This window comes from Antennarius striatus, chromosome 20, assembly GCF_040054535.1.
Source record: "Antennarius striatus isolate MH-2024 chromosome 20, ASM4005453v1, whole genome shotgun sequence".
Classification (NCBI taxonomy): domain Eukaryota; kingdom Metazoa; phylum Chordata; class Actinopteri; order Lophiiformes; family Antennariidae; genus Antennarius; species Antennarius striatus.
Genome location: NC_090795.1, coordinates 3,528,348 through 3,546,427, shown reverse-complemented (window position 1 = coordinate 3,546,427; position 18,080 = coordinate 3,528,348). Strand labels below are relative to the sequence as shown.

Genomic DNA, 18,080 nt, shown 5'->3' with positions numbered 1-18,080 from the left:
TAGAAATGTTTTAGAAACTTAAAACTGCCGTCTTGTGCATGCAAAGTTACAAATTTAATCAAACACGCAATTTTGCAAATTTAAGTGCGACATAGCTGGGAAAAAAACCCAAACAAACACTTTAAAAATCTTCTGCAATGCCTTCATGAGCATTCAGAGATGTTGATTAGATTGATTTTATTCAAACCTGCTCCCCACTTTTTCAGATACGTGGGATTTATTGCGAAGAGTTTGAGCCACATTTATTTACAAGGGAGAGAATTATATACAACACTTCTGAAGAAAGTTACCGACTACCTACTGTTCTTGTATGTTTGATTTGATGTTTTTAACATTCGTGGTGCAATTACTGGATCTGCCTGTGCAATCTAATACGACTTTTCTGCCATAAACTTACTACTACTACAACTTTTATAAGGCCAATTATGTTGTTTCACACTGTTACAGATGTATAATTCAAGTATGTTTCCATACCAACATCACAGGTGCCATAGAACTGCATCAGATTTAAATGTATTTCTAATACTTTACAACCAAATAGATCAAATCATTGAATCATTTTTCGATTTAATAAAGTGTAGCCTGGGATCATATTTAAATACAAATCGGTAAAAAAAAATATAGGAAGTTTTATTTGAGGGGATTCTGATTCAGAGACCGTGACCTAAAGATGAAACGGCATCAAGATGTATTAAACTAATTCATATTTAAACACAATTCTTTTATCTCTGATGAATGCTTTCCCTCTGCCAAAGATTTCTGAGCGCGGGGAACCTGTCGTAGACCCTCCACAGTCTGTAAATCACCAATCCGCTATTGGTGACTTTCACTGAGTCAGCTCTTTATGCACGGTTCGATAACACAGTTTACAGTTGTTTTTACACATCCCGTGCGAGGGCGGGGGCTGCTTTTATTTCGCCTTATAGAAAAGTAACGGAGAAACGGGAGCAGAGACAATAATGTCGCTGAATTGAAAAGTGATAAATAAGCAAAGGGGGTTAAGGTGAGGCAACAGGTGTCATAAATAATTGATCAATAAAAATAATATATTACATAATATAATCATGAATACTAATATAAATAATACTATAAATAGTAATAGTTATGTATTCATGCTATATAGTATACTACTAGTGAATACACAGATTTATTACAGAGCTACTAGACTAATCAAACAATCCAATGAGCTCCCTTTCAGTGTGTGTGTGTATGTGTGGTTGGGGGGGGGGGGGTTCACTGGGTGGCCCCAGGGGGGGTAAACATGTCATGAATGAAAAAACACACGTCATCCAAAATCACAGTAAGCTGTTAGGACAGCGCTGCTGTGCTTCACCGCGTCAGACGCTGTACAGCTAACCCTAATAAAGTGACCGGAGAGTCTATAAATATAACCCATAATGCAAAGGGGGGGGAATAAACATGACACGGAACCTTCAACGCTGATGAAAATCAACGATGACGCGAATGGACTTTCCCCTAAAACCAGAACACCTTTTTTTTTTCATTTCCAGAATCAAACGACCATCCCATCCTTGATCTCCACTCTCATGAATTAGACGGGAACGATGACAGCGTGGGTTTAGGAACTGCTGAGTAGTAAATTCAGGAGCCGTGGCCTTGGGTTGACATTACATTCTCTACGCTTGTAATGAGCCATCACATGGCCGCTTTCGGCCCCTTCGCTGTGGCGACGCTCGCCGCCGTCACACCTCCGACTGTCACGCCGCTCTCGTCTTTTATTTGACGTCCCTGTCGGGATTATGACAAAAACCCTCCAGAGATCTTCCGGGCCATAAGATCTCCACGCGTATCGGTCCGAGCATAGCCTCTAATTGACTTTAATTAATTTAATTCACGATTTTCCTCTAAATTGAACCCATTTATCAGGAGTGCGGCGCCGCCACCGTTAATGATTTAAAGACATCTATAACAGAATTATTGAGGACGAGAGGTGCTCTGTTCTTCCAGCTCCCTTTATCGTGCTTATAATTGCTTTGAGAAGATACTTAACCGACGTTCCTTTCTCGACATGTGACGATGGAGACCTTTTGCTGGGAATTGGCGGGGGAACAAAATAAAACAACGGTGACCCCGGAGTCCCGGCGATGGCGGTGCGAAGGCATCCTCCGTCTGACTCGCCGTCTTATCTCGGGTCGGGCACAAGACTCGGAGCCCTTGTAGTCTAATCCTCTGGTTCCTTAAGCTTGAGCTCTGTACCCCCCCACCCCCCCATCGACAGCCAACTGTGTAATCCTTCACAGATCTGCGTGCCTGTGTAGTACGCAAAGCAAAAGCGCCGCTTCCACCGGAGCGACTCCCACCGCTGCTACGCCGCCGAGCTGACATTTCCATTTTCACTCCAGTGGCTCCAAAAAGCCATGAACACCTTTGTTTTCTTTTTATTTCCGTCGACATGGCGCCCCCCCCATCCACCTCCCCACACACACACACATACACACACACACACACACACACACACACGATTGAGGTGATGCCAGCGCTCTCATCGGGCTTTTTGGAGTTCTCAGAGCTCGACGGCGTGAGGAAGTCTTTTCATCTTCAGGAAAACCCTGACATTTAAAGCAGTTATAATCAACTCCACCATGCTATGAAGCTTTGTAGCGTTTATCACGACCATGGCTGGGGCCGTTTTCACTCTTTTCACTCATAATTAAAGTCATGTTCTTGATCTCAAAGAGTTAAATATGTTGTAGGTAAAAGTGAAGATGGCAACAACACCGACCTTTGGCTTCTGTAGACAAAGAAATACCTTTACATTTGAGAGGACTACTACCAGAATAAGTTTAATCAAGTAGAATATATATTATTAGCAGTTCACTGATTTGAGGGAAAAAGTAAAATGAAATGAAAATTAGACTGATTTACCTCCATTTCCTGTCTTTAAAAGATTGAAAGTGAACCGATTATTGTGTCTCAATCTGATAACGAATTTTAATTCAAACGACCGAATGAAACAGCAAAACAAATTAAGCCATGTCTGTAAGAAGATGTGGGATCAAAAGTATAGAATTATACTGTTTTTGTTTTAGAGTAAGTATTATGTGATTGCAGTGGACTAACAAACATGTCCTGAAAATAAATTTCAATTTAAATCTGCACAGTTGTCTAAATCATTGTGTTAGCACTTTTAAACCAAGTGAAAATTGCATCAGACGTTTTTTCTTGCATTTATTTTAAGTGACATTTAAAACAAAGTTAACTCTGACTCCCTTTAGCTCGAGCTCTTGTTAGCACTGGCTAATCTGTTAGCATTCGATACGAAGATGACGCCTTTCTTAAGTCTGATTCTGACCTGAACTCTCCTAAAGTTTGCTTTGTTCACAAACATTTGTACACCTTGAGGTCTGCGCCGCCGTACTTGGTGATGATGAATATGTAAATGACAGCATGCCTTCAAATCAAAATAAACTGATTCTGACTCGAAAACACCTCGAAATAACAAAATGACAGCATTTAATGGTCAATGCCACACATTTCCCGATAACCGAAAAAGTTGAAATTAAATTATGAAAATACAACAATAACCTAAACCAGCTTTGGTAAAGTGATGGAATATTTTTGAATGACATGTTAATTTCCATATAAAGAGCACGCGTGTCACAGCTAATCAGAAAGGAGGTCACTTTCTCTCACTCGTGCACCTGCGACATTGTTGTTGTCGCTCATTTGCATTTTCTAACATTTGGCGCTTGTGCGTGACCTATTCCAACCGTACAGGAAGTGGTTGGGATGTGCAGCAAGAAGCAGTCCGTTAGAGAACACAGATTCGGACATGACGGCCCTCCAGGATCATACTATAAATATACAAATAGAATTTTTTTTAATTGGTGGAGTCTTTATTTACATCAAAAATATGACTATACATTTATATCTATATCTATATACTGTATACCTATATAGAGATATATAGATATATCAACTAAACCCGAAATTGCTGTTAAATTTAATGTTTTCATCACATTTAACACTTTTACACTCATCTTTGAGTTTTGAGTCTATGTCCATCGACACACTTCAAATTCCAAGGTCCAATCAATCAAAAATCGGAGTAGTGGGAAATATTAAGAAGCCAACAAAATCTGGATGCTCCGTCTCAAATGAACTCTATTCTGTTCAGGTGAAATTGGGGCCCAATGTGATTGGAATGAAGTGAGTCTCACAAAAGCAAACACTGTGGTTTCAAATTAATATTTCAAGCTTCCTGATTGTCCCCATGACCCGACGGTTGAGAGATGAAGACAAATTCAGTGAGGTGGAAAATTATCAATCCCAAATGTCGGAGCAAGGGCGAGTCAAAGAGAGAGTATGAGCAATGGAAAGAAAAAAATCGGAGAAATAAAATTGGAATCTTTGGGGTTTTTTTTTTTTTTGGACAAACAGGGACGCTTACCTAAGGGTGACATCTCTGGTACCCCCGCCACGTACGGCCCATCCACAAACTTGGGCTCATTGTCATTGATGTCCTGGACCTTGACCACAAATTCCGACCTGGGCTCCACGGGTAAATTGGTGAGTCTGTCCACGGCTTGAGCTTGGAGGGTGTAGTAGGCTTGCGCCTCTCGATCGAGGCGTTTTGTGGCGTGGATGTCTCCCGTATTCTCATCAATGGTGAAGATGGAGGTGGCGCCCTCGCCGGATAACACATACTTCACCTTTCCGTCTCCTTTGTCCACGTCTGAATGGAGCTGTTGGAAGAAAAAAGAAGATGAGAACATGGGGATAAAGATGGGGGTATTAGAAAGTGGATAATCTTTTATAGAAAAAAAAACCCATTAGCACTGATGTTTGATTGGAGGCCCTCAAACCCAATGGGGTACCATAGTAATTACTCAATAATAATAATGCCATGAGGATGACACTTCACATTATGCATTCAGTGCAAAATTGATTAAACCGGAATTCAAAGTGGGCAGTATTTAGTTCAATTTGTAAGTATCTCATATAACAGAACATTAAAACATGCAAATAATGCATTAAATATTCAATAATTTGACATGTGTGCAAAACCGCACGTGACAAACACACCATGTTTACCGCATAAAAATGCGAATCGGATCAGAGGATCAAAGCCTGCGCCATTTGTGCATGAATTAATTATGCAACGCCGTCCCATCGCGATTTGCAATTTGCTTAAAATAATGGAATAGAATGGGCTCCACTCAGAGCGATGCAACCGCCAGTTACCAATAGTAATGGTCATTAAAAATGATTAAACTAGGAATTTTCAATCCAAACCTTCAGCAATAACTAGCTCATCACACGGAAAGGAGCTATTATTGAATCAATAAAAGGATGGCGAGCGACTGAATTTGTATTTCACTTACTTTCTATCTGGAAATCTATTTTACAAAAGAGATAACTCTGCCCTAGCGGAGACCCTTTTTCAGTTTTGGTACGCGGTCTTTGTTCGAATGACAATGATGTCAGGTGAAGACTCTTGTTTGCCCGGAATGAAGATTCCAATTTCCAAATGCATGAAAGCTGGACTTTTTTCATGTTGTGCTTCTTTTCATCAATTCTCTGAATAACAGGAGCACCAACGGTTTACTAGATGAGAACGTCCTCTGCACTTTCTCACTGACACATCTGTATTACGTGGCATTTTTGGAGCATGAAGGCTGGAATATTCAACAGAACGGAGCATTTAAATGCAAAAATGCAGCTCTGAGTTCACCGTCTACTCCTGATAGAAACAGATCCTACAGGTTTTTTGTTTTTTTCTTCATCTGGGAATTAATAGCATGAGCTGAGGTCATATACGGAAAACTACTCTGTTAGATTAGTCATTTTTAATGTCTGTGTAACCCATTGTTCTCTAAAATTAGCGGTGCACCAAATAATGGTTCAGCTCATGACTTCAAATCTTTTCTCGGTTCAAAGCACGAAGGCTGCAGTGATGGAGCCGACTGGAATATTATTAGATGTTTCGTAAAAGACGTACCGGGTTGACACAGGAGTCAGGCAAACTACATTTGTACCTGTGATAACCTTTTGCGTACAGTCATGCTTCAGTCTTAAAAGAATAAGCCGTGATTTTAAGACCCTCCCTCCTCAAAGTACAATCTGAAACCCATCCTTGAAGGAGTCTAAAAAAAGACGACTTGAAGCGAGGATCCAACCTCGAATGATCCCGTTTGAAGTGAAAACTGTCTGATGGCCATCAACCGCTTGGATGTGCCCAACATCAGAGCGATCACAGAACATATACCCATATATCTGAAGGGAAGGCCGCCGTTGTTATTCAAAGATGGGCAGACAGACCATTTTCAGCTGTCAGCATTTAGCAGAGCAGAGATGGCCGGTCTTTAATCCGTCACCTCCAACATGACAAAACACCTCAATTAACTGAAGGCAGGCGGAGCGAGCTTTTACCAGATTTCATTGACTTTTTTTTCCCCTCATTAGTTGATGTTAAAAGTGTCGGGACTAAAACTCTCATTTCTGGACGTGTCATATCAACACCTCAACGGCGCGCTCAATCTTCTGAGTGTTTTGAATGTTGTCGCTGCTAAAACCAATAAAATCAGGAAGGGCCAGGTGGGGTAGCCAGATGGATGTCTGTCGGTTAAAAAAATGAAGCACCTCTTCCCTTCTCCCAAGGCGAGCTCGCTTTAGCCTATTGCACCGCGACAAATGGGCTCCATAAAGTTTAAAGTAGAGTGTAAACATTGCAATCTTACAGTGGCACTCGAGTCTCTCAGCGCTGCACTGCTGACCCTCGTTCACGTACAACTCAAGGTGTGCCGGTTTGTCAATGGGAGAGCAGGAGTAACGCTGAAACACTGAGGACTCTACAGTCAGGACCCTGAAACTCTACCAGGGACAACCAAACGTGGTATCAAGAGAAGAAGCAACTCTGAGAAAACATCTGTCACCCAGCATGTGGAGGATTTTAAGTACTTAAGGTCAACAGTCCAGAGCAATGGAGAGTGTGGAAAAGAGGTGAAGAAGCGTGTCCAGGCAGGATGGAACAGGTGGAGAAAAGTGTCAGGTGTGATGTGTGATAGAAGAGTTTCAGCTAAAATGAAAGGAAAGGTGTACAAAACTGTGGTGAGACCAGCGATGTTGTTTGGTCTAGAGACAGTGTCACTGAAGAAAAGACAGGAGACAGAGCTGGAGGTAGCAGAGATGAAGATGCTGAGGTTCTCTCTGGGAGTGACCAGGAAGGATAGGATCAGGAATGAGTACATCAGAGGGACAGCACATGTTAGAGGTTTTGGAGATAAAGTCAGAGAGGCCAGACTGAGATGGTTTGGACATGTCCAGAGGAGAGATAGTGAATATATTGGTAGAAGGATGCTGAGTTTTGAACTGCCAGGCAGGAGGCCTAGAGGAAGACCAAAGAGGAGGTTTATGGATGTAATGAGGGAAGACATGAAGGTAGTTGGTGTGAGAGAAGAGGATTCAAAGGACAGGGCTAGATGGAGGCAACTGATTCGCTGTGGCGACCCCTGAAGGGAAAATCGAAAGGAAAAGAAGAAGATGTCACCCTTCACATTTCTGTTTCGTACTGATTGTATTTGTCTTTATGTAAAACAGAAACTCTAAATTTCTCTTCTCCATTTTGGGCTACAAATAAAAACAATTGAAAACATGTGTTTCAATTTTGGCTTTTGTGTGTTAAAACAAAGATGAATTCCTTTTTTTTTTCTTCTCTCAAACCAGGTATCAGATATTTAAAAGGAAATTAGATTTCCCAGAAGTTGCGGGGACACTTTGTGCTACTCTCCTCATTTCCGAGGCTAACATTCTATTCTCTGCTCTTTTTCTGAGAAAATAAACAGAACTGTCGACAAATTTAAAGCAGAATAATATCTTCTATGAAGCTGCTGCAGAAATAACAAACAGCCTTTGCTTTTGCTCAAATGGCCACAATGCAGGGGCCCTTCAAGACTCTTCAGGGTCGATACAACAACCACATTATTCAAGCGAACGAACCCATGTAAATTGGACCTTCAATGGCTTCAACAATTTCTGTGCAGTGGTTTCAAGCTGATGGAGTCTTCCAGGAGGCGGATGGAAACCACATAAGTTCTCTCGGAATGTTCTTGTCAGGCGACTGAGGTTCCGTTCCTGAACTGGAGTGACGCTGAGGAGGCATGCTACCCGTGACAGACAGAGTCCTTTCCATTTCAAGGTGAATTTCCTCCACCCTCTGCTTTTTAACTACCTCCCTACCCTTCGCCGGGGTGAGCGGTAATGTAAATCCAATTTCACCGACACGTCTCAGGCTCGGACGATGTGACATTTGGGTCCCGGAGACCTTCCCTGTTTGCTTTTTTTTTTTAACCACTGCATGATCTCCTGTTGAGATAACCGGGCTTAATCACACCAGTGAGAACCGGCGGGCTAACGTTTGAATTTGACTACAGGATTCTGAATTTCCTTATGATGCAATTCATGTAAAAACAATTTTATTTTTACTAAAAAAAAAAGAATATCTTTTCAATTACTTTAGCTCAATGTCCAAATTCTATTTATCAGATTTTTTTTTTATATTTATAGATTTAAAAAAAAAAATATATATATATATATATATATATACTCTCACACAGGAGTGCTGCTGCAACTCTTCCTTCAATTTATCTGTAAATGTCAACATCTCATTATGGGATAAATAACAATGGTATTTCAGGTTCCGCATCAGCACCGCAGGGGTGGGGGGGAATGATTAGGTCAATATTATATTGGTCGCAGTGAAGGAGTACATGCCGAACAGAGTATACAACACCAAAGGTCTTTTATTAATGGAATCCATCAGCCTGCTGATGGATGCTGCATTAGGGGCATAATGATTGCATTGGTTGTGTCCTCAAGGCTCAGCATGCAACCCCCCCACCCCCTCTCTTATGGTGCTCGTAGTGTTTATTCAACATCTCCTGCTGTCAGGAGCAAACTTGAGGTAAATTGTCAGTCGTGGAAGAGTCAACATTTAATCTTGAGCTAGCCATCCGTGAAAGTTTGTTTCCAGTGAAATGCCATGGAGGAGGACAAAAGCAACAGGCCACAAAGCCTCCGCTCCAGGTCAGAGGTCAAACACACTCTGTGGTCTTTTCCACTGAGGTGTTTGGTTTGCTTCATTTCCCACTATCTGACAACCACAACCCGGCTATTCCACCTCTAAGTTCTCCCAGCGCTGTAATGCATTAAATATGTATATCTTTGGCGGGGGCTTATTAAAAGCATAGGCTGGTCAAATACGTTTTCCCTCTCATTAATCTCGCCCATTTTAAAACAGTCACTTCTCATTTTCAAGCCGATGTTTGAAGTTTCAACTCTGATTACTTTTTTACCGGAGCGCCGCGGTTGCTTCACTTGCAAATAAAAAATAAAAAAATAAAAAAATGTAAAGACTCTTCAATAATTATTTTCTTTGCTACCCTTGAGGCGAGCAGCAGCAGCAGCGGCAGCGGCAGCAACGCCGGCGTGCATTGCGGCGGCGTGGCTCAAAGGCGCTCCCAGGGATTGGGGAAGGAGGGGTGGGATCTGAACACAAACCCTTCTGAAAATCAGTGCTGACACTTATCATCACTTTGTATGCAGGCGGTTCTCTGGGGAGCAGCCTGTTAGCTTTGTGTTTGCTTGTTTACCTTGTAGCTAAAGGAGGGAGGGAATGGAGGGGGGGGGGGGACAAAAGAAACCCTTACAACACACCGATTCATGCTCGTCCTATCAACACAACCGCTACACAATCTACTCAAATGGTTTCTCACACTTGAATTTCCATTTTTTTGTGTCATTCACCGCCACACAAAAAAAAAACCTCCCAGTTTCTGTTTTGTTCCTCTTTTGCACCCATTTGGCTCCCCCAACAAAAAAAAACAAAAAAAACTAGAGAGGCCTCGAGTAAAAAATAAAAAAAATAAACCAAAAATAAAAAGCACTCCAACCCCCAGATGCATGTTGTGGAGCATTGTATTTGTGTCTTTCTCCAGGAGATGACAAACCCTTCTATTCAACGGTCCTGTGCACAATCCAGAACGGATAGCAAACGGCCCAGTACCTACAGGCGAAACTCTGAGCGATACTGGATCCAGTGCACCAAAAACAGCCTGAGCTGATGCCGCTCAAGAGTCCTTAATCAACAGGCGCCCTCCAGGTATTTCGCAGAGCGGTTTGAATTGTAGGGGTCGAGCGAAGCGGCGCAGCGTGTTTCGACAAGCAACCCCAAAAAACAAAAAAGGTCTGACGCTGATGAGGCTGCGCCGACACGGTTTTCCCCCGTTAATAAATTTCCCAGCTGCATGAGAAAAAACTCCACGTTGTAACCCTTCCCTGCTCCTATTTACCCATCTGAAATGAACTGGATACCCCGGATGCTCATTAATATCTCGGTTGTCCGATTCTGAGGTCAGAATCGTAAAACGAAACACGCGTGAAGCTCAAATAGAGGTGGATGGTTTGTGGATGGTGATTCTGCGCTAAAGGAAGAAAAAAAAAAAGTCTAAATATGCAGACGGGGCCTCGGTGCAGCTGTCACCGACATGAGCTCTCGACATGCTTGGCTTTTCATCCATTCACTCTGGTGAGTAGCCATAGCGATGCTCCTCTATCATTCCAGGTTGGGAGGGTGGAGAGTCAGCATCACCATGGAGAAGCTATTAGCTACCACACAGTGGTGTACACACACACACACACACACACACACACACACACACACACACACACACACACACACACACACACACACACACACACACACACACACACACACACACACACACACACACACACACACACACACACACACACCATGTGTGCTCATAGACTTATCCTTAATAAATCTCTTAATATTCCTTTTATTATACCATTTTATTACTATTCCTCGTTCTTATTCTTATCTTAAGGTCTTCAAAGCTTTGTTTCTGTTCTTATCAAACCCTTTGACAAAAAGTAAGCAGGTGGTCTGACTTTTATTTTGAAAGGCACTTCGAATGCCTTTTCTTTTTTAAAGAGTGACGCTAATTCTGAGTCATAAATTCCATAAGGACGCACCTGAGCAACACAAAGATATTGCATGACACATTTATTTTAGTTAAGGGCCATGTGAGTCACTGCAGCACAAACACACTGTTGTTCATCTAAGTGTGAACTTATTTGTGTGGTAAATTAAACAGATGCCTGCAGCCAAGAAAAAGACTTGTGTATTCTTTTAATTTGAGATTTTTCTGATCTATCTGCAATCGATTTGTGTGTGTGTGGTTTTTTTTTTTAAATGTACTTGGATGGAAACATTTGAAAGCGCACATGCAGAGATTTGGTACAGATGGAGGAAAATGTTTTCCTGTCATGTTTGTCACTTTAACACATTTTGGAGACTCTTGTCATTTACTACAGACGCGTGTGGCAGTCTGCTCTGCTAAGTTTTGCACCACCTACAAAGCAAATGGGCAGATATTTTGCAAAGAGGAACAGTTTAAAAGTTCATGGTGGTGTGGATGATTGCAAAAAAAAAAAAAAAACTTAAAATATGACTAAATTATCTACAGAGAGAAAAAAAACCTGTCATCTTTGGTAGAATTAGCATTATTTGAACATTGTAGTCCAGTGCGCCTTATTTTCTGCACTATAAGGCGCACTGGACTATAAGGCGCACCTTAAGTGAATGGCCTTTTTTATAACTTTTTCATATATATGTAAGTTTTTGAGAACATTAAAGGCTTTTAGGTACGCCTTATGGTGCGGAAAATATTGTACTCTTTATCAGTAAGCGCAGGTACAGTCAGATCTGCTCTGATCTCTGTCTAGAACTAGGAAAATCTCTGAGCCCCGCAACGAGGCGTCAGTCAAAGTCGAGGTGTAAGAAAACATTTTCAACTTTGAGAGTCCAGGATTGTCTGTTAAAGGGGGTAAAGACGTAAAAAATCATTTGAACTGACAGTCGGAGGTAAAAGAAGAAGAAACAGTTACGCCGTCAGTGACAGCAGATGAAGCGAAACCTCGTAGGCGTAAAAAACTGCACACTTCTGGTGATTTATAGCAAAAAAACCCAAACAAACAAACAAACAAAAAAAGGAACCCAAAAAATTAAATAAGCAGAAAATCTCATTTCTGTTCTGAATAAGCTGTTTCCAAAAGGCTGCTTAACAGACGGTTAAATCTACACAAATAGACGCGTGTGATGGTTTGACAGCAGGTACAAAGCCGGTGCAGATAGCTTTTTCTTCAGAGGATGAACATGAAAATGCAGGGAGGCAGTTTTTTTTCGGCGGGGATGAGGCAGGGTTCAGCGCTCTCCCTCTGATGTGGTGACTGTTCACATAAGAGAATCGGCTTTCAATCAAAGTCAGGAATGATTTTTTCAACAATTCCGAATGCCATTTATGCACTCTGTCACCATCATACAGCGCCGGCTTCGCGTCTGCACCTGCCGGCTGAGTCGTAACGGGCGAGAGATAATAGCTCTGTTTCCATGTGGAGGGAACGAGTGTGGGGGGGTGGGGTTTCACAGAAATGGGCCTTTTAGTCCATTTTAGTCAAGATCACAGGGAAAAAATGTTGACGCTTACATGCATTTTTTATCAAAGGCATGATGGGAGAGCGTGAATGAAATACAGTCTGATTGATATATTACCTGTAGATATTGGACGATCGTGCCTGTTAGAATTGAGAGAGGAATATTTTGTCAGATATGTCCCGGAGACAAAAGTTAGAAATGCATGAAAGTTACAGTTAAAGCATAAACCTCACACCCGATTCCAAATTATGACCAGTGAACGTTCACACGGTGTATACAGTAGTCAAAACTTCAATTCCAGATCTGTAATTACATTCCGATTAAATAAGAAATAACAATTCAGCTGTATGGAGAATATAATCAGCGCTATTTGGATACCCGTGTCTGGTTCTCCTTGTCATCATTTCACTAATTAGATTTTCCATTCAGCTCGATCATTAATTCTAACGATTCCAAAAGTAATTAGAGTTGTCTCAAAATGAAAGTTTGGATGACTGGGGATGCATTGTGAAGGTCTACAATGTGAATCCGGTCGGCGTAATAAAAAGCATGAATCAATGTGATGATTTCATTGCAGACATCTTTAATTAATTAGTCAGAACCTATTTGAAGCTACATTGCGTTATTGTTTTGTTTTTTGTCTCTCCTATAGATAGAAAACAATATCTGATCATTCAGACTGAAATCTCAGTAGGCGTCCAAGTAAATCATTAAATACGGCCGTGCGAATCATCGCCAAATTGATTTTGTTGATGTATATGCGATTTATAAAATGGTCAAATGAAACCTATCAGGGGTTAAAAAAGTGATGGAAAAGCAAATACATTACAGCCATTAAAGGCATCAGCCAAATTTCCATCCTGATGTTGAGGCACCAGCGCTAAGTGGAGGCAGCGGTGCCCGCCTGAGTGCTACGAATAGCGCACCTCTAAAAATACCACACATCCCATACAGACTTAGAAGCTGAACATCCCAACATAAGTCTTTGAATGGGTTTCAAATGCCGCAAACACTTCCTGATTTATCTGACTACAATGTGACGGTGTGCGGACCGCCCCCGTTGACACGGACATATTAATTAAAGGCGTGCAGGCAGGCTTCCCGAGCCTTTCAATCTGCTGCCCCCGCTGCCTCTTCTGGCTCGCCAGTCTTGCCACCATGCCCATTTGTCATCCACATCAATGAAAGTAATCACACAAGCAATCAGGGTGAGCTTTCACTTCATTTTTTTTATTTTGCGTCTGCTTGTCTGTGTGTGTGTGTGTGTGTGTGGCACTCAGATGCCCTCATCACAGAGATGCATATAAATGGAAGACAGGAATAGGCATCTCTTTCAAAGCATTATGGGTGACAGAATCAAAGCTCTTTTGTCAGAAAAAAAAAAAAAGGCTTCTTAGATGTCATCGTGTGTGGCGCCGGTTTTGCTTTCATGTGAGCACAGGCTAGAATGAGCCTATTGATGGGCCAATCTAAATGAAGAAGTGAACAGCAAGGAAAGAAATCTATTTCTATTTGAGCTTGTGTCAATACAAAGTATCATCTTGGTATACCGTCGTACAAAAACAACTGTTAACACTCCGTCAGACTAATAACTATATTTTTCAACCGCCAAACAAAACCGGGAAGCACTTTGGCAACATTGACGAACGTGAGGTCAGATCCTGTCGATAAAAGTTTTTGATGTGTTTTATCATAAGAATCCATTTGAATGGCTGAAGCTCTATTATCTCAGCTGCGTATTAAACAGACCTGGTCTCCTCCAAATCTATATTTTAAGCTTCCAGATCTGGATTATGATCTGTAACTAGATTATCCGCAAGTGTGCAAGAGGTCTTGAAACGCTGCATGAAGAGACCGCTCTCATATCTGGAGGCTGGTATGAAAGTTTAAAGCCGAAAAACAAGTTAAAGCAAGTCCATATTAAAAGAATAATGACTTTATTCATACTGAAGTAGTGGTAATAAACCCAAGAGCCTATTGAGAGATGCTATAAAAAATGTTCAGACAAACCTTACATTTGGCAAAGGTTCAAAGTGTCTCCTTCTTTTGTTGCGGATTCTTGCGTCTCGCTATAGACCCAACTCGTTCGCTCCTTTCCCTCCAGTGTGAATGTCTCTGAATTGATTCTCTCCTGAGTCCTATTGAGCACAAGTGTCCATTTAAAAAGGAAACATCGATTTGCGGCAATCTGTTATCTGAAGCAACTTAAAGTTTGTACAATCGAGTCAAATACTCGCCAAAAAGGCAGAAATGATATCAAAGAACAGGATGTTCAGAAAGGAACCGACGCGTTTCCATCCTGGGGTCACAACACCCCAGTAGAGTGTCTTCATAGCTGCTGTTGTCATATCGTGCCAGCTGCGTCAAGTAAAACCTCCAACGCTTCTCCCTTGTGATTAGCAGGCTCGCTAACAACAGGCCACTTCCTGTGGCCGCTTGCATGAAGTTAAAATACTGTACAACTTTAAAAGACTACACTCTGCCAAGAAAAAATGCCAAGTCTGTCCAAAGTGGCTGCTTTCCATCTGTCTTGCAGCCGCTCCCTATTGGCCGTCCCATGAAAAGGGCCCAGAAGCTTTGTTAAAACTCGAGGCTATAAAGAGGATCATATCACTGTAACACAGAGGAATCGAGTGGAAACTGTAAAGATATCAATTAAACAACTGCATTATGATGGCCTACATGTACATAAAATGAACCACCAACCTCCAAAAGAACTGCAACAGTAACTGCGGAAGGTTCCAACCAGAGGGGTGGGGGTTTCAAACATATTAATCTACAAAAATGGAATGGCTCTTTTTGCTCGACTCTGCAATTCGTTGAGATAAAAGTTATGCATCGACATATTTTTTGCTTGCCATTTGTGCTAAAAGTTCTCAATATTGTGTTACATTTTTTTCATATTTTACACCTTTATTATTTGTCTTTTTGCTTGATCTGCAATCTCGAAATGTAGCTATCCATGGAATGAAGCGTGTAAGACATTTTTTCATTGTCTTAATGCTCCTGAAACATTCAGCTCAGAACTTGAAACTCATTCAGTTTTTTCACTTCTCTTCACTTGTAGTAAGTTAAATGGAACTCGATCCGAGTTTTGATTATAAACCGGTTCTGTACAGTGTACATCACTCCAGATGCCCTCGACAAGGGCATTGAACGGTCTAAATATTGGAAGCGTGGATCAGGAGGGTGATAACCATCATGTAATTACCCATGAATCACTCTGCCCCAAGTCTCAACCAGTCTCAACCAGTTGTGGCTCTATTGGATAACTGCTCTTTGGGGCGTCCTGTTGGCTTTGAGGGTTTGAGCCCCCAGTTTTTCTTTTCCCGTGTGACTGTTGTTAGCGCTGGTTTTCAACTGGAGGAGATTTCATTGATTCTAATCCTGAAGCACGAGCGCACATCAAACGGAGGAAGAGCTGCACACTATTAACTCTGATGCAATCTCTTTATTATAGAGTCCATAGATCAACATTTTCCAGCATCGCCGTCTGCAGCCTCCTCTTCCAGAGCTGCACTTTCCTTACCGCGACGAAACGTGTCATGGCATGTGGTGATGAGGGTGCTCGGCGTTTGGATGAGCGTGACGTGAAGTGAAAGGGCAGGCCTTCTCAGTGATGGAAATAAATACTGACTCCACCAGTGGGGAAACGATCCATTTGTTTAATGCGCCATTTCCGAAGTGGGACCCTGGTAATCCTACAGACATGGCAACCTCACCATGTATACCGTCCCCCTGGAATTTGATCAGAGCTAAACCTGTTTACCGACGGTTGGAGCCTGACATTTATTGAAGGTGGCCTTTGATAAAAGTCATAGCTTGGGCGTGAAGAGGTTTTGTGATGAACCCTTGAAGTTTCTCCTTCTTTTAGGCCAATAAGCCGACAGGAGACCGCGTGTTAGCAGAGAGATTTAACAATAACTGCTTAGACATGGGTGAGCCAACAGTGAGGCAAATGCAGAATGAAAGATAGAATGAAAAGTAAGTGTTTACTTCTCTTTAAGCGTGCTAGCAATCGTCGCTCCGCCAATTTGTAAAAGTCACAAAACTAGTCACAGATTTATCTGGATCACCCCTGAAATCCGATGGTACGTTCCTCAGGGTGTACCACGCCACTCCAAACACAATTTCAACAACTATTGGAAGGATTTCATTCAATTCCAGAAGCGTTTGTCGTACCGGAAGAAGAAAGACTTTTTTTTCTTTGTTTTTTTTTTTTTTGTAATATCCCAAAAAAACTTTTCGATTAATTGCTGTGAAATTTGGCAGAGACTTCAGCTTTTGCCGTCGGGATGAAGTGTAATAACTCTGATCCCTTAATGTTTCCTCTCCTCCAATGGTTTGGTTTATGACCAAATACCTGCACAACAGTCTTGATAATGGATTTTTCTTTCTTTAGGCGAAAGCTAATGCGGTGCAGTCTGGTTGGACAGAATCTCTTCTCTTGACTTTCTCTAGCAGAAACATTCTGAACTCTCAACCGTCAACCAGGACTGGCTTTTTCAGAACGCGTCCCATGTGAGCAGAAAGGCCACAGCCTGAGTCACATTGGTTGTGATTCGGGCTCCTGGGTGCCTGTTTTCCCATCACATCCTACTAGAAGGAGACTGTGACACCCCCACGAAGGGACTGCGTACCTCATTTAACTCCCACCAGGGGGGACCTTGAAAACGTTCCTCTTGGACAGCGACATCTGAAATTCCCTACATAGACCATCAGCTCAATCGCCGCTTCCCATCCCCGACAAGGACTTTGCTTTCGCTGCAGTTATGATATGCAGCTCTTGCAAGGGGGGTGGGGGGGTGCACACTCATTGCTCTGAAGTATTCCGCAGACGGCAATGCGAGGAAATGTTGAACCACAGAACTTCAACTGAAAAAGATTGCATCAGAGTTATGAGTGTGCAGTTCCTCCTCCGTTTGATGTGTGCTTGTGCTTCAGGATTAGAATAGCTGAATGTTCCTCCACTTCAAAAAGCAGCGCTAACAACGCTCAGTAGGACGGATGGGGATGGGATGGGATGGGATAGGTAACAGGAGAAGTTGAGCCTGATGTGCACCCTTTCCTGGGTGGCATTTGAGATTTAAGCTTCATTTCTACTGTTGCGATGCTTTTTTTTTTTTTTTTTTCATCATTAATTCACACTGAAATAAATTCTTACCCTTAAGCAACATATGCCTCCTGCTATATTTACCCCACAATTCCCATCAGGTTGCGTTTAAGTTGCTCAAAATGAATAATAAGTCGGTAAAAATACTCATCTTTATGATATATATTTATGCACACACTTCTAATATGGAAGTGCATGAAATCAAAACAAGCACAATAAAAAATATTTAAATCCTCGCATGACTAACTCTGTTATGATGAGGCGACATGGAATTTTTCCACCATCTGCCATCTACTCAGCACAATGTGGGAGGTTTATAAGTCGTGCTCCAGCCAGACCTCACATGACATTTTGGAATCTCGCTGTCAATAGCGAGTCAACTTTGATTCCGCCTGCCACTTGAGGAAAACCAATATGTTGTTCCTGTCACGGCGGCGCTGCCTGAAGTACCCCAGACAGCGCTGGAGTACGCAGGACATCTCAGCTGTT

At 42.0% G+C, this 18,080-nt stretch overlaps 1 protein-coding gene across 1 annotated transcript in view; it reads right to left on the bottom strand.

Moving 5' to 3' along the window:
• The window catches only part of LOC137614175 (cadherin-7-like), a 78,430-nt gene that overhangs the window by 45,817 nt on the left and 14,533 nt on the right, over positions 1–18,080 (bottom strand). The window contains exon 2 of the mRNA XM_068343801.1: positions 4,412–4,706. Within this exon, the coding sequence (XP_068199902.1) occupies positions 4,412–4,706 (295 nt within the window). The remainder of the gene's footprint in view (positions 1–4,411; positions 4,707–18,080) is intronic.